This window comes from Mytilus trossulus, chromosome 6, assembly GCF_036588685.1.
Source record: "Mytilus trossulus isolate FHL-02 chromosome 6, PNRI_Mtr1.1.1.hap1, whole genome shotgun sequence".
NCBI classification, from domain to species: domain Eukaryota; kingdom Metazoa; phylum Mollusca; class Bivalvia; order Mytilida; family Mytilidae; genus Mytilus; species Mytilus trossulus.
This window is the reverse complement of record NC_086378.1, coordinates 10,573,765-10,600,573: the sequence shown is the minus strand read 5'-3', so window position 1 is coordinate 10,600,573 and position 26,809 is coordinate 10,573,765. Positions and strand designations below refer to the sequence as shown.

Here is a 26,809-nt window from a genome sequence, read left to right as displayed (position 1 = left end):
AATATCTTGTCATTCAGCATCAAATTAATCTTCGATTACATCAAGAAAAGTCTTTTTAGACAGCTTAAAACAGTAGCAAATTATACTGATAATTACTAGAAGAAAGACCCCAGCAAAGGTAATTTTGGAGTATTGCAAACAATGCTAAAACAGAAGTAGCTATTATCTGATATCTAGCACAAACACATGCGAGGAACATTCTTGTTTAATGGAAGGTGATAAAACAATTTGCATCATTATAGTGGTTTTTTATGGCACATCAAAAATCCAAATGTAAAAAGAGAATTCAATAGTGAATTACATGAGGTCATTGACCTTACACACTGATATTTTTATTCAGTATTATGATTGTGATCAAACATGTAGGCCTCACACAAAGATATGCATCCATTATTGCTTCAGGTGACATTAATGTAAATGTGTAGTTTTGTTTGAAAGGTGAATTAAATAAGGTGACTTTAATAAAGGAGTAAAAAAAACCTGTCTTACGGCAAATTTGATATCCGTCTTTTCCTCAACTTGTGGTTTTGTTTTAGGGAAAAAAATAAATGCTTTTAATTTAATGACGTACATCCTTCAAAGTTAAGCTGGTATTCACTTTTCTACTATTGATGTGTTTGAGCTTTTGATTTTGCCATTTGATGAGTGACTTTCCGTTTTGAATTTTCCTCATAGTTCTGTATTTTTGTTATTTTACTTTTTCGTTATGAACAATTTTAAGAGGTCCTGAATCCTTTCATCCCAGCATTGATAAAGTGACTAAAACTACAAAGATGAGACTAATAGCAGAAATTGTACCCAGGTTATACTGCAGCAGATGTCAATAATAATGACAAGCCATATCTCTTTGGTGATGCTTTGAGGATCAATCATTTGACAAAAACCTTAACCTAAAACAAACCTTGATAAAGTCATAGAACCAACATTAAAGCCACACTCAGACAAAGAATCCAGCCAGAAATAAAGGATCCTGCTTGACTCATTCTCAACTCATCAAAAAAATATTAATCAGCTCTGTAATGTATATTTGGATAATTATGAACATGTAACAGACTTGCATCTTGCAACTTCTCCAGATATTTTCAATAAAAAGCATTTTGTTTCTTCTTTTGGACGCCTAAGCTAGTATGACTCACAAACAATCCAAAGTGATATTTTCCTAAAATCTACAAAAGGAGCCATTAATGGTATATAAAACACATGTCTTTTTGAAGTGATACGAATCAAACAAAAAATTGATATAATTACAGGAAAAATTCATCAGACATGGGACATTTTTGTTAGCACTTATCTACGCTTTGGTAACAGTAGAAGAATCAATAGTTGGAATAAGCATGGCTCGTTTATTTGTCTTGAAAGCGATCTCCGATACAAGCATACATAGCCAGACTGGTGGATGATTACCATCAGACAATTGCCATTATTATTTTCCACAAAAAGACATTACCAATATGACTGATGAAGATCAAAAGAAGCACTTGGCCAAGCCTAAAAGAGGATTACTAAACCATTCCCAAGGCTTATTGTATTTGTCTGCAGTCCTAAAATTAACTTCAAGTCTCTATAGCTCCATATTAAATTTGTCTGCTTTTTGTGATGACACAGATAAAAAAATTAACTGTGTTGGCATCATGCAAACAAAGATTTCTGGATAGCAAATTAATTCTGTATTTGCCTACTAATGGAATTAAACATCCCCGCAAAAAATACAGGTTTTTCCAAGTAAATGCATGAACAATAAATAAAAGTCTATGTTCCAAGAGAACAGTTAAAACAACTGTTAGATAATCAACTAGTCATTATAACTCAACTCCAAGTTATTGATGTTTTAATTTTATTTCTAAACACTTTCATTAAACTGAAATCAACCATGCTCAAAACATCAATTAAAGGTCTCTTTTAATTGTTGCCTAGAAGTTTTGTTACATCAGCATTTATTTCTATTCATCATCTGCATTGACAAAAGTTATTTGAAGGCGGTTTAGTTTGAAGCAGTAATGTTGTACTGAATGAACAAACTGAAAAAGTAATGGGAGGGTTCTTTTTCAAACTGTTGCTTGAAATTATGTTGTTTTATTAATTATGATTTGTCATAGATCCAATCTTTGAAAGAGATCAAAGAATTGGGATATGCTTCAATTCTATCATATAACAATAAAGTATTCCCATTATACAATGAATGCATAGAAAACAAAACAGAAAAAGATGCACAATTTTGGAAAAAAGGGAGGAAGGCTGTTGGCCACAAACAAGGCAATGTTCGGATTAGAAATTGTTAGAAAATATGCATTGTTTAAATATTAAACTCGACAAGGGTTCCCCTCTAGATCTGATTTTAAGAAATAACGTTTCTTGACAAATCTTTTTATTCCTCTTTTATACTTTGTGTGTGCCACTTGATGTTAGGCCATACTTTGTGTGTGCCACTTGATGTTAGGCTATACTTTGAGTGTGCCACTTGATGTTAAGCAATACTTTGTGTGTGCCACTTGATGTTAGACCATACTTTGTGTGTGCCACTTGATGTTAAGCAATACTTTGTGTGTGGCACTTGATGTTAGGCCATACTTTGTGTGTGCCACTTGATGTTAGGCCAACTTACAAACAATCAATCTAGCATTGTATTGAACTAACCCACATCAGCTTTAAGAATGTAAGTCCAATTGGTGCTGTCTGGCAATTTTTTAACAAAATTTTGTTAGATGCAAGCTTAGTTAATAAGTGTAACACATGTGACACTGAGTACCCTTTTTAACAAAGCATTTCAAAATTCTGTCTTGCTGCTCATTGTTGAAATTCCACGATTTTGTCAAAAACATTTTTTTATCTGTATGTTTCAATATCTACAACTTTTCAAAAGAAATCTTTTTAGAAATTGATGAAGTCTCTTAGTTTCATACATCTCCACATTTTTATAAGTTCCTAGATTACACCCAATTCTAACATTTATCAAGTTATATATTCCCAACACAAAGATTAGGTTCAGTTTTAAATCAATATATGCAGGGTGTATATCAAACAATCCACATTCCAGCAGACAGGAATTTCATCCTTTGACTTTTAATGATCACAGACATCTTAACATCAATACAACAGAGAGAACCTATCACTGAAGAAGAAAACACAAGCTTTGATTTTTTTAATGCAATTTAGTGAATGCAGCTGACATGATATTCATAGACCAATAATGTATCTGACTAAGCAGTTTCAAACTGATTTGCGTTATTCTATATTGAAAAGATTTTTTATAAATCATGATATAAATGCAAATATATAGATGTGCAAAGAAATGATATAGAGATAAATATATTAACATGGAGAATGTATATGTCATGCCTTTTTTATAATGATGTTAATATACTGAAACTTTATCAAACATCAGTATTGATAATGGAAATACAAAAAAACTGTTTTGTAAAGAAAGTTTTAGGTTTTCCCCACCTGATCAACTGTTACACATACAGTATACTTTTATTTAAAACTTTCTTTGTCTTTTACATGAAGCTCATTGTAATAAGGCCTAAAACAAACTTCAACAGTTTCCAATAACACTATCAAAGTGATACCATTTCCTTGTTTAAAACTTTTTGAAAATAAAAATTATTTGCATACCATAATTTTGTCAGCATGGTAGCAAAATCATAGGTCTAAAAGCAATATACTGCTTACGAAGATATGCATTACCAGTGTGCAATATACTGCTTACGAAGATATGCATTACCAGTGTGCAATAAAAACAGCATCCTTCAGTGCATAGTTCCTTTGTATTACTTTAAATATTGGCAGGTGCACCCCCCCTTTTTTTTTCAAAACTCTGTGATCCACACACCTTAGGTATGGGAGATCCTCCCAGACTTTAAACTGCACATCTTGTGGAAACTCTGACTGTCATGGTATTGGTCTAGTTTTAGCAGACTTTCTCTAGACCATAGGGGATGATTTTATCAAGGTTAATTTTGTTATATTCCAGGTTAAGTAAGTGAAACAGACAGTTGTACTGCAAGTAAATCTATATTTATAAATATCTAAGCAGTGGGCATATGGCAGAGGTAATTAATTCACAGGTGCACATATATACTGCCAGATTACACATGTTGCTATGCCAATCAACATTTTTTTGTAAATTTTGTAAATTTTGATCTTTTTGTTGATCATATTTCAAATTAGTATGTAAAACTTCCTTTAAAATTTATAGAATTTTATAAAAAAATGCTTCCAATTTTTTCAATTTAACACAAGCATGTCTTTCGTATTTCAACACAATTTGATGAAAATGATCAACCCATGGGTGGAAAAAGAAAATTCTACAAAAAATTTCCATAAAAGCAGTTGTAAATTTTCTACGTGTGTGCAATCTTTCAGCACAGTTTTAGGGATAGGAACATATTGGTTAGAAAACTGTAATACTGTAAATTCAGAAATTATTGGAACTTTGTCATTTTAGACAAAATTCTGATTATTATTTTTTCCAAGTTGAGTAAAATCCTGTTAAATTCATATTAAAATTTTTAAAATGCCAGTTTAAATTATTGCAATCATAACCCTGTCACATTTTTGGCATTAATAAAAACATTGCAATAATTTCTGAATACACAGCAGATGATTACACAAAATAAGTACATGTACATATAAACTTCACTACCCGCCCACCATACTTTAAATAATTATATCCTGGTTTTGGACTCTATTCAACCGTGCCAAAAATATGTAACAGGATTTGGATATTGCTTTATAGTCAAGTAGCTTTTCTGTACTTGAGTGTCAGTAAAGTTCATACTAAATCAAATAAAATGACGTTGCAAATTTTTCTCTGATCAAACAGAATACATAAAGGTATTCGTACTGCGCAAAATACAGGAGATGCTTTAATTCTATGCAGTATTCTTTTTTTTTGCTGGTTTTCAATATTCCATAATAAGTCATGAATATTAAAACGCACTTAAAACTGTAAATTATAACATAAAGGATTAATCTTTTATAACCCTTGCATTTGTTGATGCATCACTAACTAAAAGTTGGCTGAACTATTCTTAAGTTCCTGTGTGATAAACTGTCTTCACTAGAGTTCAATTACATATTTCATCAATTAAAACAGGAGAAAATGGATGTCTATCAGATTCAAAGATCAATTTTTTAATTGTCAGTACAACCTTTTTTTTTTTTTGGGGGGGGGGGGGGTGAAAGGAGTGATGGTAAATTTCAAATATTCTTTTGGAGAAATACTCCTAATTAGATTTTCATACTTGCAACAAAATTTTAAGAAACAGAACAGCAAATTTTGTTCACCTAATTTTCAAATCAAAGAAAGTCAATAGTTGAAACACAGAAAAAATACATTTGTTTTTATCTATGGATTTTATCATACAATTTTCACTATTTTGTGAACAATTAGCAGCATATTATGTTTGTTGAAGATAAGCTATCTCCACATAAATACTACCTGTAGATAAACAAAATTTGACATATTATGTTACAAATGACAGCAGTGTCCTTGAGAAATCACAATCCAATAACCAGAGGTATGATAATGTGTTCTCCTATTGCCTATTAAATAATGTGATACCAAGTGGCAACAATCAAAAAGTAAACAGTCATATTACAACAGATTGGAACAAAATGGATCAGGGAAGGGAATATTTATTACCAGAAAAAACAATCTTTCTGAATACCCTGTTTCTATGGAAGTTTGCTTGGCTTGGTCTCTTTTCTACATTAGGCTCAGTGGAGACCTGATTAAACAGGATAAAAGGTAAACCACTATCTCTCCCCACAACACACACAACTTTTGTACATGATGAGATTTATTGTTACTTGATAAAAGATTTTAATGTAACCCACAGACCCCCCTCCCCCTTTTTGTACAGGTTGTACGATTTATAGGAACAGGATAACGTTTCCAGATAACCCACAGAAGATGCTGATCCAAGATTTTTGTAAGGGGGGGGGGGGGGGGGGGGGGTTAATAAAAAATTAGTTAAAAACTAAGTTCACAAATGTTTAAAATTGGACAAATTATCAAATCAAGTGGAAAAAAATTAGTTGATTATATAGGGAATCATTGAAGCATGACTTGAGCTGCCCCCCACCCCCCCTTTTTAGGAAAAGTTCTTGATTGGCCACAGACTGTTTTTATTAGTTCTGTTGACATTTTAATTGCACATATTTCAGTCAGACTAAAACTTTAACAATGCTTTTAAAAATAAACAATGATTACATTATATATAACACCAATTTACTGTAGCTAAATAATTATCTATAAACTACCATTAATACCAAAGTCAATATTTAGAATCAAAGTAACTTTTTGTTCAGATTTGTGACTAAAAATTAAGGACTTACTTATTTGTCTGTCTCTAACTAGTTATAATTTCACAATACTCAGGTTATCTTTACATAGGGTTCATGCCTATTCCACCAAGTATAGTATTTCCATGTCCACTTAGAATATAATATACAGTCATTTTCTATAAATTTTTAATGACCCCTGTCTATGGTATTGTTTGATCGGAACCTTTTTGCACTGTCTATCAATAAGTTTAAAGTCTGTAATCCAACTCGAAAAACAAGTGTAACAAAATACTATCAATTTTAAGAGTTTTTGAGTGACTCTTCATACATAGATACACACATTCAAATATCAAATTTCATTGTTCCATGTAAAAATAAAATTCAACTATCCGTTTGTTTTATAATGGTAGTACACCAAGCCAAGATAAACTTCAACTATCCGTTTGTTTAATAATTCTAGTACACCAAGATAAACTTCAACTATCCGTTTGTTTTATAATTCTAGTACACCAAGACAACATTCAACTATAAAACTGGGTTGTAAGCTACCCCATCAAAAGGCAAATCAATCACATGTCTTAACTTCCTTAAACTATATTGCTCTACTTAATAAAAATTGATTAAAGTATCCATATTCCTTCTTATAGATATAGTATAACAGATATTTCCACACGTAAATTTATCATTTCCTTAAATAATTCCTCACAGTTACACACATTTATTTTTGATTTAAAAAAAATAATATTTCCTACGCCTTGTGTATTCTTGGTAGCTCCAAGTTTAACTTCCTTCAAATTCTTAAAACTGTTAATTTATTTCCCAAAATAAACCTTCCATCAATTCTCTAGTCTAGAGGGTGCAACTATCATTACAATGTAAAGGTTGTCTGTGAAGCTTACAGACAGTCATATCAATTCTAATCAACAGAAAACAAACAATTTCTAGTATCTTACCTATGACCTTCTGGTGATTAAATTGTGGACTCTACCTTTTGTCAAAATTTATCAATTTAGAACAGACTGTGTATAATTATGTAAGATGTCTGTGTTAGCCTTCATGTCTTTTCTGTGCTAGATCTGACAGCTGTTTCTCTGAGATAAACCAATCATATCCATACAACAATTATCAACTTTTAATTTTCATGTTATTGGTATTTTTTGACAATCATCAGGAATTGTTCACCTAAATGATACAGTTTACATGTCTAGACGGAGTAATTTTATACCAGATATTTTTTTTTAGACTTCCTGACTACCTTTTTATTGGACCTATGTTAATTTACCTCATATGGAATGAATTCAGAATTTCATACTAATTTCCATTTCAGTTTGGAATAAATCTGTTTTTCTACACTACTGATGAGAATGACTTGACACAATTATACAGTGGGATGCTGAGTGGGGAAAAACCCATTCTCTGGTACACCTAACACATCAGACATTACTCAGTGTTGTCAAACAGACGTATGTCTAGATTGTACACACCTGTGGTATTATCCCTGGCAAGTTATATTTTGTTCAAATTACCTGTAGGTAATGATATAAGTTAAACAGTAATTATTTTAACAAAAACATATCTTGTCTTTACACAAACACATCATTTTTTTTTAAATTACAAATTTCTCAGACAGCACACCTTTATGACTGACTTTTTATATGGCTGATTATCTAGCCTGATGAAATGGTTTTGACTACACAATCCATTATGCACTTTAAGACCAGAAAAAATAAGTCTGATTAGTTAGTCAAATAAATTTTAGTATGTCTGACAATATTGTAAAGATGTGTTATTTCTTACAGTTATAATAACTGGGTGTTACCTAACCCAAGCTGAGCCAGATAAAGATTAAATGAAACTGCACTAAATTTTTTTTAAATTGTCAATTTTTGTTTGAGAAGCAAAGAAAGTATGATTTATTGTATAAAATGTCTGTTAATGATTGTGTACATTTGTGTGTCAGTCAGTTTAACATTTATGATAGCATGCAGACAGGATCAATATATGGTTTTCCATTGATTAGGAAGTACAGGCTAGGTCAGACAACCTACTGATTTATAGGAAAATCAGTCTATATAAAGGCAGGCAAAACTAAAAATCAGTCTAAAACAAGGCAGCCAAAACTTACAAATAAGGGAACTTAAATTAGGCAGGTAAATATGAAAAGATCAATATATGGTTTCCTATTGATTATGAAGTACAAACTAGGTCAGACAACCTTCTCATTTATAGGAAAATCAGTCTATAACATTAGGCAGGCAAGATTTACATATAGGGAAACTTAAATTAGGCAGGTAAATTGTACATGTAACGGAACTAATTAGGTCGGTAAATCTTACATGTAAGGGAACAAATTGGGCAGGTAAATCTGATATGTAATGATGTATGATTTACCTGCCTAAGTTTTTTCTTTTACATTTAACAGGCTATTATTTGAACTTGGAATTATTTTTAATTATGGAATTTGCTTGATTTCTTGTTATTGATTTTTTTTTAATAAATTCCATGATTTTTATGTACAGAAATGTTCTGTGCTACGCACAACACTTTTTATTACAAAGAAAATAGTATATTTTCAATAGAATGTACTATGTCGCACACAACACTATCTAACCAAAATTCATTGTATGGAAAGTGTTATTTACTGCTCAAAGGATTATAATATCAAATAAACATGGAATTTATTAAAAAAATTAAACACAAGAAATTATGCAAATTCCATAATTAAAAATAATTCCAAGTTCAAATAATGTAAAAGAAAAAACTTAGGCAGGTAAATCATACATGTAAGGTAACAAATTAGCAGGTAAATCATGCATGAAAGGAAACTATTAAGGCAGGTAAAACACAGATTGCAGATCTATGTAATGGGAACTTGTTTGTAGGTAGGCAGGTCCTTAAACAGAATTGCAGATCTATGTAATGGGAACTGATAAGTTGGCAAGTTCTAAAAAACATAAGTATGAAACTGATTAGACAGAAAAATCTTTTAAATTAAGCCTAACAGACAAGATTTAAATCAAATTTAAAGAATACAAAATAATGCAAAACATAATATAATAAAACTTGTCATATGAATTTAAAGAGGAAGCAGATTGTATGTACGAGATTTGTAAGATTTTTTTTGTACTTTTGTTTAGAAGCTATAGACTTTCAGACATATAACTGATTGAAAGGATAAGGAAATAAATTGTAAAACTTTTTCCATAATTGGCAAGGATTATCAACTAAACACCTCAAGTGCTGAAATATGGCACACCAGTTAATGGGAAGCTACGATCATACAACCAGAGACAAACATTTTGTTAAATGAGTATTACAGTTCATTGATTTCGTCTGAGAATGGTCCCATTTTTGACTTGGTTGGATTAAATATAAAACATAAAGACTTAGGAGCATTGACATGTGAAATTATAGTGGATGTATTAAAAATGACAAGAGACTCTAGCAGTGTCTGACTGTCCTATAATAGTTCTTATATGAATCATTGGATAATGAGAATAAAGTTATTACGGGAAGACTGATGCAACTGTGTTATGTAATAATATATCTCAACAATTGTGTTAGTACTTTATCAGTTTGTCAAAAATGCTCAAACACATTAACAGCATTTTATAACAATTTCCCTAAGGTTTCTAACACAAAAAAGGCAATGCACTTGGCTTTGAAATGACACCAGCATTTGTAAGAAGTACAGAATCCCTGAAGACAGCTGTCAAAATATAGGTTAACACCATATCAGACTGTTTTGTATTGGCTTTGAAGAACAAATTATCCTTATCTCACCATCAGATAAGGTTAATCCAGTAAACGTTTTGAAGGCAATAAAGAATTGTCTGTTTCCCTATTTACATCAATTATACCTCAACTTTTAAAGTGGGCTATACTGCAATCATCTTGCCTTGTTTCAAAAATACTTCATTCACCCTAAGTTTCACTGATTCTAGGGAGTAGAATAATTTCAAATGACAACAAAATCCTCATACAAACGGTAGAAAAATTAATGAAACGAAAAATTCAGAAGAACAGAAATTTCCTGCATAGTGTCTGATTCTTGTCTCAGTCTTACAGTAGCATATATTATGATACCATTCTGAAACTTATTAAATTTAAACATGACAGACTCACTTTTGCAGATAAAAATTTGAAATGTGACAACAGCAATTCATTGTTGATTAAATAATGAGGAAGGACTAGCTGACATTTTCATTCTAACCTTGTTATTTAACTACAATTCAATGTTTTATTACAAGATCTGTCTCCTATCCAACATATTTGGAGAATTGATAATATCATTTCCATTTGGTCTATTCTACAGTAGCCAGACCCAGACAACAAATAAATAGTTTAATAACTTCTCCTATGTAATCAGACATCTTGAAGATGTATTACCTTTCAGACAAGACTGGATGATCCTTGAGATATTCATTCAATATTTATGTTTTACATTCTGACAATATGAAAAAAGCTATTGACCGCTATGTGAACTCAGCCTGGCTTGTTATCCTTGTCCTTAAATATGCAAGCCATTACATGGGGATTAATCATAGACCTGTTTATACCTCTATAAGACATTAATACAATAAAATGTGGTAATTTTATCTTTTTCACAAACCTATGTCTCTCGAGCTTAAAACACATTGAAACAGAGTTTGTTTTTTATTTGATTATCACTTATCATTGAAAACATCTTGTAATCATTTAGTTAAGTAAACAGAAAATTAGAATTTACATAAAATTTCCATTTAAATAGGATTACTGTGGGTTTTTAGAACTTGGTGATGGCATTTTTCAGAAAAAGGAAGTTATTTTTTTTGGGCAAATTCTTCATATAAAAACCTAACCAACACTAGATACCTTTCGTCTTACACAGTAAGATATCTGTCTGCAAAATGAGATCAATTATTATTTTATTTGAATAATTTTATTCCTTTTTTCAAGGTGTAACACATTATTTATGCAAAATTCATGTTCTACACATGTACAAGTTTGTAAAAGAATTATTATTTTACTTGCTGTGTAATAATATCTTAACATGACATGTGTTCAGATCATGATGTTGATTTCAATGGGGATGCCTTTACTCAGACTAGCAATAAATTTGTCTAAATTAAATTAAATGATAAAATGTATGAAAGTTCATCTCCACAAGTAAAATGATATAGATCAAATGAAAGATGCATTATACAACTAAGACATGCAATGATAGACATCTAGTGTTGGCATGTACTAAAAGGTGGAGTGGAGTGCTGGATTCTTGGAATGTAGTGAATAGAGTAAAAATATGGCGTTAGGAAATGGAGTGTTGTTGAGTTTTAAAATCAAACCTATTTACAAGATATGTTTGTTTATCTTTAAAATGGTAACAAGAATCTGAATGTTTGGTCTCAATGACATCCAACTGTGTATAAAAACATTGTGTAAAAGTGACACCAAACATCCACGCATCCCAACATCAATCCGAATTATCTTATTCAAATATTATTTTATTACAAAATAATGATCTAATGATCTAATGATTTTTGTATTGCTTTACATCAATCCAATTTTGTTATTATAAAAAACACCCATGCAAGCACACACTCTGCAACTCCGTTCCACTCTATTCCCCTCTACCCCACTCCACATTCTAGAACATGCCTCTTGTGTGCTGGATGTAACCAGGTAAAGGGTTCTACTATTTAAATTCTTTATCAACCTAGTTATGTAATGTTTGAAATGTTGGCACTGTAATTTATTGGACTTATCAATAAACAAATTATGTAACTCAGGTATATTCAGTTCAAATATGTAACGAGTATTCATCATTCTTTTATTAATGTCTTTTTTTAGAAACTTAAAAGTGAACCTCAATGGAAACAAAGTGATGCCACCTGCAAGAGGTATTCAGGAAATGCAACACTTGAATAAATGTTATCCAATATTAATGGAATAGACAAATCCCTAGATGAAACCGTAGAAATGGAATGATCAATTTGTAATAGTATATTCTATGCAAGTCTTATATAGCTATTGTCAGAGGAGATACAGACTCATACAGTGCATACCTGGTATATATATATTATTCTGCAAATCACATGCTTCCTGAATGATACTCCCCAGTATAAATATTCACCAAAGTTCATACAAATCCCTAGGTGAAACCATAGAAATTGAAAGATCATACTAAAATAGTATATTCTATGCAAGTCTTATATAGTAACTCAGTCATTAGGGAGATTCAGTGCATACCAGGTATATATATTATTCTGCAAATCAAATGCTTCCTGAATCTACTCCCTAAGTTAAAATGTTCACTAAAGTTTGTACAAACTAATACAAGTTATGTGTTTTTCTATTTCAAGTTTCTCTCATCTCGTTTTATTGAAGGTTTCATAATATGCCAAAAAATAGTAAAAATTATCTTTTAAGGGCTGCTATAACTTTAGTCAATAGGTTTTGACATTCTAAACATTTCTCTATCTTTATTAGTTTTAACTACAATGTACTGGTATTTTACCCCTTTGTTCTATCTTTAGGGTTGTGGCGTTAAGTTGGTATGCATGCCCGATAATGAGAGGGATCAAATTTTCAAAATATGGATACCCTAAGCATCATGGGGGCAAAAGGTTTATTTCAATTGGAGGAGTAGTTTCAGAAAAGAAGATTTTTGTAAAAGTTAACAGACAACAATGTCGGACAGACCACAAATGATGGTAATAGCTTGCTGTGGCCTGTAAAACAAGCAAGCTGAAATGAAACATTTCACCTATGTACATCTAACCCATCTAATGTAGTATAATGTAGATTATGCCTGGGAAAACTTTCTCATTTGCACATCTCATTCACCTGGCCATACGGTAAAGACTATATCAGTTTTACCTTAAATTTAATGTCTGGAAGAATCTTCTTATATCTAAGCTGCAATTGTTTACCAACAGAATTTTCTGACGTAAGTTAACAAGTGCATTAGAATTTGGCATTCCATATGTTGTCTGTAGTTATAAGCGGATCTTTGTTTTCGTTTTACCTGTTTATTCAGATAGAATTACACAAGCCTTTCCTTGCTAAATGTTCTCATTAAATGTTTTTTAAACTAACAGAAGGCTAATGCTAATAAATCGAATATTGTAAATTTTTGAAGCTGGCATTCCTTTATAAAGTTTGGGGGAACTGCAAAAGGTACTTTTGTTGCAAGAAACAATTGTTCTTCTAAACAGCAACTCTTTTTTTACTATAAACATGTACTAAAACCATTATATGATCTTACATGAACGAGCATAAATTCACAAAATTAATTTCGTTTAATTTACATTTCTTTTTTTTTTTTTACTGCTGTTGGACACTTAAAACAGCCCTTCAATAATGTGGTTTTAAAACTGTCTAGCCAATAGATGAGAAACATTTTGTCAATTTCTGCTACAATGTCAATGATCGTCAATGACACAGCAAAAAGCATACTGGGAAAAAGTCAAATTGAAAGTCATATATTACGCCAGAGTGTTGTGAACATGTATTTTGTACTTTTTTCACACAAGTGCACTTGTCGCTAACACAAACAGTGCAAACTATAACACGCATCTACATTAAATGCATTTGTTTCTAGCAATAACCTGTCAACTTTGTCTAAGTTTACAGGGTCATTAAGGGATGTTTGTAACAGACACTTCAGTGTTGAACAAACTATATGAAGTGCAGATAAAGTTGTGGTTAGACGATAGAACCTTTGATATGGATATTGTCCCTGTTACATGTATGTACAGTGGTATCAATAACTTTAGATCACTTTAAGTAGGTGCATCCTATGCACATGTCACATGTACCAATGATTTCTTTAAACGCTGTCTACAATAGTAAGTAAATGGTAGTATGATATCCAGGGCGTTTCAAACCTCAAAGAGATTCAAATTTCCAAGGCTTCTCAAGGACTATAGCCCTAGAAGTATCATTCATGCTCAGATACTGAAATTCAGTCGGTTCAAGTCTTTTTTGTAAAGTAATGAAACAATCAAACAGAAAAAGACATAGAACAATTGAACATAGTCTTGAATTTTACAACAAACTGATCTTCAAAAGAAAGAAATAATTACTTTCTATCAAAATCAGGTCTACAATGTATTTATTCCTTTCAAATGAATAAAACAAAAAGTAGATGACACAGCGACTCATGATAACGTCTTAAGACAACCCCATTTTATTTTCGACTAGTTTAGTATGTCATAATACTCAAAGTCTTTACACAACACTGTTTTGCTTAGGCCTAGGGAATCAATATGACGAAGAGTCTTTTGACAACCCGGCTTTATTTCTGACAAGTGTAATAGTGGTTATACGACACAGTCTTTATAAAACCCTGGATTCATTAAGTATGGCTAGGTTACTACAGTATATATACTTACAAGTAGAAGGAGAAGCACCTAGACTTTGTACATCATTTAATGACGGGGCACTTGTTGTTTTACTACACAGTCTTTATAAAGACCTGGATTCATTAAGTATGGCTAGGTTACTACAGTATATATACTTAAGAGTAGAAGGAGAAGCACCTAGACTTTGTAAATCATTTAATGACGGGGCACTTGTTGTTTTACAGACAAGGGAGTCTTAATACGACACAGTCTTTATAAAGACCTGGATTCATTAAGTATGGCTAGGTTACTACAGTATATATACTTACGAGTAGAAGGAGAAGCACCTAGACTTTGTACATCATTTAATGACGGGGCACTTGTTGTTTTACAGACTAGGGAGTCTAAACACTTGGACTCATCACAGTATATCTCACACTCATCTGAAAAGAATAACAAATGAAAACATGTGGACAACAAAAGGAACACATTCTTAAAACAAATTCAGTTTACATATTATTATACCAGTATTTTTCTGATATGTACAGGAACCTGTTGTTCAGTGGTTGTTGTTTGTTGATGTGGTTCATTGTTCAGTGGTTGTCGTTTGTTGATGTGGTTCATAAATGTTTTTGTTTCTCGTTTTTTATATAAAAACAAACAACAACCACTGAACATATTCATCCGTATTTATTTTGGTCTGTCAAACTTCCAGTTTTCATTTGAGTCGAACTACATGTATCTCGAAATAATTCTCTGGTCCAACTGACTTTAAGGGCCCCAGTCCTTCATAGCTTGCTGCTTGGTTTAAGCCAAGGCTTTGTGTTGAAGGCCTTACTTTGACTTTTAATGGTTTACTTTTTACAAATTGTGACTTGGATGGAGAGTTCATTGGCACTCATACCACATCTTCTAGTATCTTCATTTTTTTCATAAGGCTTGGGAAGCTGAGTGAATATAACTATACAGCATGATTAAAATATGCCTTTAGTTATAAATATAAAAAAAAAATAGCAATCTGCTGAAATTTTAGGAGGACATATAATGCATTGTACTTATACTAAGTTTCTATTGATCTCACTTTTGGACAAAACTTTCACTCATTATATATCCTTTAAGGTGAACAACCCCATATGGAACCATATCATGTTACTATTTCTGTCATATCAGGTCAAACATTCATAATGTCTGGCAAATGGAGATGTCATATTTAAAGTCCATTGATGTCAGATTGGAAGCAAAATGGAGATGTCATGTTTGTCTAGAAGCAATTTAAGGAATAGTACCCATAGTATGGGAATATTGTGACTTGTTGTCAAAGTATCCAAATAATTGGAACTCACTTTACATCTGATCGCATTTCTGTTCATTTTTACAAATCACAATAATAAATACATGCAATTATTTCTGAATCAAAAGTATTTAGAAGTGGCCCTGTTGCTACTGTTAGATAGAAAAGTTTAATGATTTTCGAGTTGTAAAATCTGTAAAATTCTGCATTTTGACAAAATTTTCCTGTTTCATGAGATCCTCTTCAATAAAACTTTATAACATTCTATGTCCATTTTAAAGTCAACAGTGAGATCAAATCTTCATGCAGCAACTGGCTGTAGGGTAAATGGGTAAATAAATGGTTCCATAAAACAATTGAGATCAGGTAAAATAGGTCAGCACTTTGCCTAATATAAGTTTTTTCGTGGACACAAAATATTCTTTTATTCTCTTGTATGTCTCTAAATAATTGATGAAACATGGTCATTAAAAAATTTCTTCATCTGTTACCTAATTGTTTCTTATAAAAAAATAATCAGCCAGTATCAGAATATCCTAACATGTACCTAACTTGTTTTAATATATGAATGTACTTTAATTTTAATCTATTAATTTGTTCTTAATTGTTCAACTTGTGATTTTGTTAGATATGCAAAAAAAAATCTAATTTATCATGATCAACAAGCAATGAATATGCATGGGTTTGGGAATGTACCAAGTGACCCAACTAATTCTGATCAAAGTGTATACAGTACAGCCAAAGTATTCTCCTTACATCATTGATGGCTACAAATGTCCATGGAGGAGTTACCTAAATTACTTTCTCTTTAAAATAACAATCCAAAGTCTGGGTTTTAGTCTCCCCAACAACAGACCCCTTTAGTATATATAAGTTATGTCAGTATTTCAGCTATTATCATATAGTAGACTTGATTTTCTATTTTTATCGCCACTTTCAAGCACTGAATTTTGGCTCTTTCAGTGTGGCAGCCAGTTTTTATTGGTGGATGAAGATGGAGTGTACAGAGAAAACCATGGGCCTACGATAGTAAAACTGACAATCTAAGTCAATTAAGATATGAGGGAGTGCTCCAACAGTAGTGTGGTTTGAAACTCACAACCTCAGCGTTGACTTACAGGCTAGTGATTACAGTAGTACTTTCTTAGACCAATCAGTCACCTGAAGGACACATTATCATACAGGGATACACTCTCCAGTCTTTAAGGTTTAAAAACAAAATTTGAGCCAGGAAGGTATAAAGAAAGTAGTGGTCATCTCATTGATATTTACCTCTTCCTCAAACTATTCAAGTTCTACCATTTACCCCTTTCTGATGGAATCAGTTGTCAAAAATTCAGAAGAATGCAAAAACCAAGAAAAGCTGTAATTCCATATTTTATTTTCATATGGTGTGCTATTTCTTAATGAAAGGTGCTTGAAGTCTACAATTTGGTGTTTTACGCCCTCTTAATGATGGCTAGCTTTCAGTCTAAAACTTGGTATTTACTGCTTAAAATGAAAGGCTCCAAGTCTATAATTTGTTTTAATACTTTCTCTTCAAGATAGTCTCTAATTTGGAGTTCTCGCTACCTCTTAATAAAAGGATCTAATTTGGTGTACTGCTGATTAACTGGGACTTAGTGAAAGGCTCAAAGTCCAATAAAAAGTGTACTACTGCCTCTTTATGAAAAGCTAACAAAACTGTAGATAATAGTAGGGGCAACATACATTTGCCTCCCCATACCCTACCCCCCCCCCCCCCCCCCGCAAAAAAAACCCAAACTCTGAAAAAAGGTATTATTCTATATATGGGAAAAAAATATTTGTTCTTACCCTTCCACAAAATATTCAAATAACTCTTTTTTTTGGTGTTTTTTTTTATCTTTTGAAAATTCAGACAATATTTTGAAGTTGATAAAATGTGTAAAAGTACATTAAATGATGCTTTATAACTAGTAGATAGTTGTATTTTAAAACACAACTGTCATGTAAGGATTGTAATATCATGCCTGATGTGGATATACATTTATTATAATGGTCTTCAAGAGCTAAAATGACAGTGCATCATTCAAACAATGGTTTCCATTTTCATGATAAACAAATTAGGTTGTGCAATCTAGAGGTAATTTTGAGGAAATAGAATTCGGACTGTTATATGTTATATCTTATTTTAAAAAAAACCCAACAAAAATGGTGGTAGAATTTACAGTTATGCAGTGTAAAAACTTTGTATACAATGCTTTGTGTCTGTTACTGACTTAGCTCTGATAAAACCCTACCAAATCAACATATGTAACATTGTGTGCCAGGCATAGCCAGGTGTAGAGGCAATAACTCATTGGAAATTGAAACTTAAAAAAGAAAATTATTTTATCACTCATGATATTTGAACACGATTTCTGTACCAGAGTCAAAGTTAACACAAAAAATAACTAATATCTTGTCAGAAAATTGAAAACCTTTTACAACATAAACTTATCAGTGAAAAACATATCAAATCTTTTCTGTATAATTTTCTTTACATAGAAAGATAATCTGAAAACTCATAAATCTGTGCAGAGAATGATCTTATGAAATCTTGATTATGACAAGAAACACACATAATGATCATCTATTTCCTTTTAGGTAATATCGGGGAGAAAATAATTATGTTGTTAATGGGACTGCATTGTTATTACGGACACAGATGAAAATATAATTGCTGAAAAAATCTACTTCTTGACAGTGATATATTATAAAAAAAAAACTGATTCCAATTATGTAATATGATTATTGTGCTCTTAGACTCGATCATGTGACAGAAGGTGTGTCACCGTGTGTGTGAGAACAAATAGTCAGAGCCAATCTTACAACATGTAAATCAGGAAATAATGAGAACTCTTTGATACAGTCAGGAAAACTTTACCCTTAAGGATGCCAGTTTCCTATTCGTTTTTGTCATGGCTTTTCTCTGTGAAACAATATTAACTTGTCTTTAAAATTAAACAGCCCATATGGATAAGGTAGAAAATACTCTTTTGTATTAATCTTTGGGAATAGGCCTGTAAATTGACCAATGCACCATGAAAATAAGGTCAAGGTCATGACACATGCCAGACAAACATATATACCTTAAAATCAAATAGTCAGAGCCAATCTCCCATCATAGTAATCAGGAAATAATGAGAACCCTTAGATATAGTCATGAAAACTTTACACTTAAGGATTCCAGTTTCCTAGTTATTTCAATTACGACTTAGTGAAATAATAACTACAGTAGTCTTTGAGTACGTAACAGCCCACATGACAGAAAATAGAAGATCACCTTTGGTTGATTTTTTTGGGGACATTTTTGTGATAACTTTGGGAATAGACCTGTTAATTGACTAATGCACCATGAATATGAGGTCAGGGTCATTTGACACATGCCAGACAGACATGTACACCTTAAAATCATTCCATAAACCAAATATAGGTCACCTGCTGCTTATAGTATCTAAGAAACAGACCATTGACAAATGAACCATGAAAGTCAGACATATATAAACTTTATAATCGCATTCCATAAACCATATATAGTTGACCTACTGTGTAACAACATAAACTTGAAACTTGATTACTGATCCATAAGTATGAGGTCAAGGTCAGGTGAACACTTTCTGATTGATATATATATATATATATAGATCTTGTAATGATCCCATATACTATGCAACATAACATATCAATATATGAAACTTAGTATCATAACACATCTGTATACATTGTATGAAGAATCCAGGTCTTGTACTTCCTGAAATAAAAAGCTTTATACAAATAGTTTACAACCTCATTGTGGAATTATAATCCCTATGTCTCACTTTATGTGATTTTCATTGCAGGAAAGACAAAAATTATCTACATACAGTCATATAAAAGGTCAATTATTTTACAGCAAAAATATTTCTTACTAAAATGTATTTTTCATGATGAAAAAAAATTACCCAAATATACAGCAACAAGTATGAGTACTGAATATAGGTAGGGTTACTTTTCAACATGAGTATAATTCAGGTCTCAGACAGGATAGTGACATTTCCTTAACTTAGGTAGACTTTAAGAAGATGTGTTATGATATGAGACAACTCTCCATAAGGAATATGAACCATATGCTGGGATTGTAACATTATATACTGAGACTGTCTAAAAACTGAAAAAAACCTCATGTCATACAGTGTTCTCCCCAGGCCGTTTTAGCGCCGCGATTTTCAGCGCTATTTCAATTTCCCGCTGTCCTATTGCACTGACCGCGTCGCTATCCCGCTCAACCGCGTTGCTATATTTTTTTAAAATTTTTTATCGTATTTTTTCAAATTTCCCGCTTATTTTTCTCTTCGGATCACGTGATTGACTGGTTTACAATTTTTGAATGAATTATTTCCGTTGTAATTAAGTAACTCCGCGGGACCAGTCTAATAAATTTTACAAAATGGCGTTTTTGAAAGATCATAATAAACAAAGATTTCAACATTGACATCAATTTTTTTAATTTAAAGAAAATATAGAGGCATATATGAATGAAATGTGAAGAAATGAATTGACCGCATTTCTCGACGTCACTCACAAACTTGTTTTACGAACTTTGAACAAACGATGATTTTAAAAACGATCAAACACAGGAGTTTACCATCCATACGAACTCCGAAAATGAGCAAGTCTTTTAGTATTAATTATCCCCTATTCGAACTTATAATTGTTTGGTCAGAAATTCTACCATTTGATAACAATTTGAGAGGATATGATTAGAAAAAACAAACCCCAAGCTGATACGACTTGAGAAATTTTACTTTCTCGATGTCCAGCTTGGATGAGGCCATCTAAATATTATAAAACGTTTAGCCTTTAGGTCATAAAAATGAGAAATCTTTATGCTAAAAAATGTCAATTCCTGTCAAACGGCGTAAGGTAACAGAACACTGCTACAGTTGGTTACAAAACCAAACAAGCTTACAACGACTTTATTGTTGGTCCTTCAAGTTCTGCAAAATTACCTGATGGTGCTAAGAAATCTTGGCACAGGCAGTCTGGTGTAGATCCATCATGGAAAAAGACTTCTCCTTCAGTTTTATACATAGATAGTTTGAGGATTTAATATATGAATTTACAATGGAGATTCACAAAAAAAAACTCTTCTTCTATATCCAGACAATAACATTAACAAACAAAGCCTCATTAAGGGGTACATGTAACTTCCATGAGCATGACAAGGACATCATAACAAGAGGAAACATCAAGGCATGATATAATAAAAACACATAACAAATCAATTACAAACAAACCGCGCGCCGCGATAAAGTTGCTGAGAATTGTCGAAAATTACGCGCTTACCACAGCGCTATCCAAAAATCCTGGGGAGAACACTGTCATATATATATATCTGTTTCCTGAATTTATGAATAATATTAAACTGTGTACTTACTACTTTTTTGAAAGTCGATATCTAATTTAAATCCACTCCTTGCATTCTTTACCCAAACAAAAATAATTTTCACAAAGTTTGACTTGTAATGAAAGACTTGCGGTAGTTTGTAATCGTAATTACAAATAGTTCTACTTTTAATTTCTATTCCTTTTAACGTTCTTTCCTTAATTATTAATTCAGGGGGAAGACAGTTTTTCCCCTCCTGAACAGTGTCTGACCGAGTCAATTCCTCGGCAGGAGTAAAAGACGTGGAACTCCGAGGAGTTTTAAATCCAACGAGATCAGTGAAATTGAGTTGAATAATATAACTATTTTTTGGTGCTGTTATTACATATTCACATTTTCTTTCATATCCTTTTTGTTGATAATCTGATGATATTGCGTTGATCTTATCTTTCTTGGAGTATGTGAAACTGCACACTGCTGCAAAAGAGAGACAAAACAATGTTATTACATAGGCAATAGTTTTGTTGTAATAGACAAAACAAAATATCTGTCTACAGTTTCATGAAAAGTTGTCAAATATAAATGAACCCTGTAAAGAATCTTAGTGTGCACCTGACGTCTGCCACGTTTTGCACTAATTGACCTCTCTTTGCAATGCTGCAATAAACCCAGAATTACTTGGAAGCCTTCTCTTGAAAGGAAATTCCTTCCTTAAAATAACTAAGAAAACATAAAAGTTTCTCTTTGATGATTTTGATTTGTCCCCCAATCTTTAAAGGAACCAATGAAAACTGTTCTCCCATTATTGTGGGATTATTGAAGCATCCTCCTATTTTTAAAGGAACTATAGAAAAATGTTCTCTCACAATGGTTGGCTTGTTGGAGTATCTCTCAATCTATAAATAACTTTCAAAAACTGTTCAGTGTTCCCACAAATTTGTGAAAATTCATATCCAGATGAAGGATAGCAATAAAATCTTAATCATTTGATAAAACTAGTACTAGATATTTCATATTCTAATATAAGGTGCTGAAAACTTCATTGACTATAAAGTCTTGAAAAAATATTCAATAAACAATGTAATTTAATCTATGTCATTTAAACAGGGGAGGCTATTGTAAATTGTTCCTTTTCTGGATCTCAGGGTGATTTTTTTTTTATATATAAATAGGGCATTATTCAACAATAAACAAACAAATGACTGCCATAAATTATTTCTAGCTTTTTTTGCTGCTATAATCACTAAATTATAAAAACAGTAGTTTTATTGTAACTTCAGAGTTGGCAAATAATATCTGAAGTGTTAAATTGAATTACAAACACTTATCCTTTAAAATAAGAACAACAGTCCTCAATTTTTTTTTTAAATCACTTTAGTTGTATAACTACAAAAAGTGTCTTCTTTTTTATCAATACATTTGTGACGTTTCTTATTTTCAGTCTACTGGTATACAAAAGACTGAAGTTCAAACGCTCATAAAGAATACCCATCAGACTTTATTACAAAGGCTTTAAGATGAATAATGGTGAGATATATCAGCCACTTAAGGACATCAGGACTTTTAAAAATGAAAACATAAAAGTTTGAAAAGCATGCAAGACACATGTAATGTAATGTTTGATTTTTGTTTCTAGTTGCATGTACCCACTCAGTTAATGCATTCATGCAGACCTAAAGAAGTTAAACAAATTACATGAACTAAATGTTTGTCTATTTACAGGTGGGTGGTTTTCAAATCAATCTATAAAACTACAAGTGCATCCTAAAAGTCAAGGTCAGATTATTACTTTTACGTATTAGGTGTAACTGAAATCTAGAATATTGCTTTTACGTATTAGTTGTAACTGAAATCTGGCAAGTACAGCAGGTTCTTATAGACCTTTTAAATACACCTACGACTTACAACTACACTGACACATAAAGGGCTGTCTTAAACTAGTAATTCCCAGGCCAGCACATTTGGACTTTGATTATCTAACCTTAGCTGCACTGTGTTGGTTTTTATTTGTGCACTTTAGTTTTTTAAACTTTAAACTGATTGAACCTCAACACATTATGTTCCCTGCAAAAACAAGTTTTTCTTGATTTTGTGTTGTGTGTCTGTCTGTCTGGTTTGACTATGTATTGTCTGTCTGGTTTGATTAAGTGTTGTTTGTCTGTCTGGTTTGACTATGTGTTGTTTGTCTGTCTGGTTTGATTAAGTGTTGTTTGTCTGTCTGGTTTGACTAAGTGTTGTTTGTCTGTCTGGTTTGACTAAGTGTTGTTCATCTGTCTGGTTTGACTAAGTGTTGTTTGTCTGTCTGGTTTGATTAAGTGTTGTTTGTCTGTCTGGTTTGACTATGTGTTGTTTGTCTGTCTGGTTTGACTAAGTGTTGTTTGTCTGTCTGGTTTGATTAAGTGTTGTTTGTCTGTCTGGTTTGACTAAGTGTTGTTTGTCTGTCTGGTTTGATTAAGTGTTGTTTGTCTGTCTGGTTTGACTAAGTGTTGCTCCTCTGTCTGGTTTGACTAAGTGTTGCTCGTCTGTCTGGTTTGACTAAGTGTTGTTTGTCTGTCTGGTTTGACTAAGTGTTGCTCGTCTGTCTGGTTTGACTAAGTGTTGTTTGCCTGTCTGGTTTGATTAAGTGTTGTTTGTCTGTCTGGTTTGATTAAGTGTTGTTTGTCTGTCTGGTTTAACTATGTGTTGTTGGTCTGTCTGGTTTGATTAAGTGTTCTTTGTCTGGTTTGACTTAATTTTGTTGGTCTGTCTGCTTTGACTAAGTGTTGTTCATCTGTCTGGTTTGACTATGTGTTGATTGACTGTATATTGTTTGTCTTTCTGGTGTGACTTATGTTGCTCGTTTGTCTATATGTGCTGTCCGTCTGTCTTGTTACCTCTTGAACGGACACAAACTTAAACATGCAAGCTATTCAAAAGTTTCAAAATTAATAGACCATGACTTAAGGGGAAGGGCCAAATAATTTCCATGGAAACAAGATGTGCTTATGCATATACAACTGCCGTGATGCATCAAGGCTAGACATATAAACCTGATAGGGTTGCAGTATATTGTTACTTAAAAGAAAAAAAATATGCAAATAGGTATTTGCATCCTATTATAAATACTTCTTCAAAATACCGGAAGTCTAATGACACCGTTTTAATTGAAGATGAATATTTATAAACCGTACGTGTCATTATTTCGTGTCGAGAGTTATTCATATTTTGAAAATATCGAATAAAACTATTTCAGTGTTGTGTCTAGATTAGAAACAAGACAAAACATAAACATGGGAAAACCCAAATCATATTCATAATACTAGACATTTAGAAATAAAAAATTATCAATACATTAATTATGTAATAACCTAATAAAGCATTGTTAATACTTGAACATTTGAATTCAGTGTCATATTCCTTCGTGTTCCCTGTAAATATTTTACATGAATCATGTTATTTTGTAGGCAGCTAACAATAACTACAGGAAATACTATTCAATAATAAATATTTATCATCAATATCATAAAAAATATCTTTATCATCCATATCATAACAAAACCTTTATTATCATCAATATTATGAAACTTATTCTTTATCATTATTAATATTATATTATTATGATCTGAACTGACCCAGACAACTAATAGAACTGAAAGAAGAGTGCAGTAAACGTCAACTCGAAAATAACCCATTGGCACTAAAAAAACTTAAAAGATTTTTTTTCTTGTATTCAACTGGGACTTGGTATTGTTCTGAAAGGCATTAATACAAATTGGTTTTTACATACATTCAACTGAGAGCTCGGTGGCTTCCTGATATCTTTAAATTTTTGTCCTTTTTTATATGTGACATTGTTTACATTTGTACTGTTAATGAACTTCTTTACATACCCTGAATTCACCATTAGTGAAAATAACCTTTTACCCTGAATTAACCCTTAGTGAAAATAACCTTTTACCCTGAATTCACCCTTAGTGAAAATAACCTTTTACCCTGAATTCACCCTTAGTGAAAATAACCTTTTACCCTGAATTCACCCTTAGTGAAAATAACCTTTTACCCTGATTTCACCCTTAGTGAAAATAACCTTTTATCAGTTCATCAATTGTTACATAAATATTTTCAACAGTGATACTGTTTGGCTTCTCTTTTTCAAGTGTTTTATATTATGTGGTTGAGTTTTAGGTACATAAATTATTTCCCATTATTGAAAAAATGCACTTGCATATATAGAGTCTGTGCACCTACTTAAAGACAGTAGTTTTAGTTATCTGCAAGTGCACAGTAGTTTGTGAAATGTTTTGTTATTCAAATTCTTCATATTCCATACATTTGTATGCATAATGTACATACAACATTGATTGGTACTGAATCTTTAACAGGTATAAACTATAAACTGACATATAGAATTGATATAAAAAAAAACCTAACATTTGAATAGTTAGCAGACTTTACCTGCCATCTTAGTATTCAATATATATACAGATTACAGATTTGTGCCTGCTGTTTAGATGATGCTAAACAATAACAAACTACTACCTTAACATCATACCAGCTTAAAGTCTCAGACATAATGTCTACACACAATTTCAAATCTATCAAGTATTAAAACAAAAATAGGCTATTAACACAACATTGGTAAATGCAGTACTTTTCATCCATTTTTAATTTGAAATTATCAATACAAGGTACTATAAAATATGGGCTTCCTCCACGTGTTACAAGATAACAGACTCCACAACAATATGGGCTTCCTCCACGTGTTACAAGATAACAGACTCCACAACAATATGGGCTTCCTCCACGTGTTACAAGATAACAGACTCCACAACAATATGGGCTTCCTCCACGTGTTACAAGATAACAGACTCCACAACAATATGGGCTTCCTCCATGTGTTACAAGATAACAGACTCCACAACATTTGATGGAGACAATAACTGATGCATTAAGTCCCTTTAGAAAGTTTTACTGCCATATTATAAAATCTTGAAGAACTTATCATTTTAAAGCACTTCAGAAAGAATCAGTGTCAATGCTCTTTTTTGAAAGAAGTAGTATTGATGGCTTTAAAACTGACAATATACTTTGGACCCACTTAACGAATCTCTCTTTTGTAATCCCTAGTAAATCTGATTTGAAACATGAAAACATAGAAGAAATATAGATAACCACTGCAACTAGTGTGTTACAATATCTCAAGACAGTTAGATTTTATTGTTTAAAGCGACATAAATCAGCATGATATAGTCAATTTAGCAAAGCTCTATTGAAAACAACAACAGACAAACATATATCTTTATTTTTAAAACTATTTATTACAAAAAATAAGAGATTTAGAAAACTGAAACCAGTACAATTTCAACATGTTTAAAAATAAAAATTTTGAAAAACCCAGTCATGAGACTTGTCTCAGACAATTGTCCTGATGAAGGAAACGAGCCTTTAATTCTAAGGTGTTGGAAGGGCAATTAATTACATGAAACAATTTTTCTGTCATGTCAATATTTTAATTACATCACTTTTCAGTCTTTCTCATCCATTCAGCAAAAACCCAGA

At 31.9% G+C, this 26,809-nt stretch overlaps 1 protein-coding gene across 1 annotated transcript in view; it reads right to left on the bottom strand.

Annotated features, from left to right (window-relative positions):
- Positions 1-26,809, bottom strand: part of LOC134720769 (uncharacterized) — an 83,337-nt gene that overhangs the window by 26,114 nt on the left and 30,414 nt on the right. Inside the window, exons 3-4 of the mRNA XM_063583254.1 lie at positions 21,323-21,748; positions 14,942-15,055 (exon numbers count right to left, since the gene is read on the bottom strand). Of these exons, the coding sequence (XP_063439324.1) occupies positions 14,942-15,055; positions 21,323-21,748 (540 nt within the window). The remainder of the gene's footprint in view (positions 1-14,941; positions 15,056-21,322; positions 21,749-26,809) is intronic.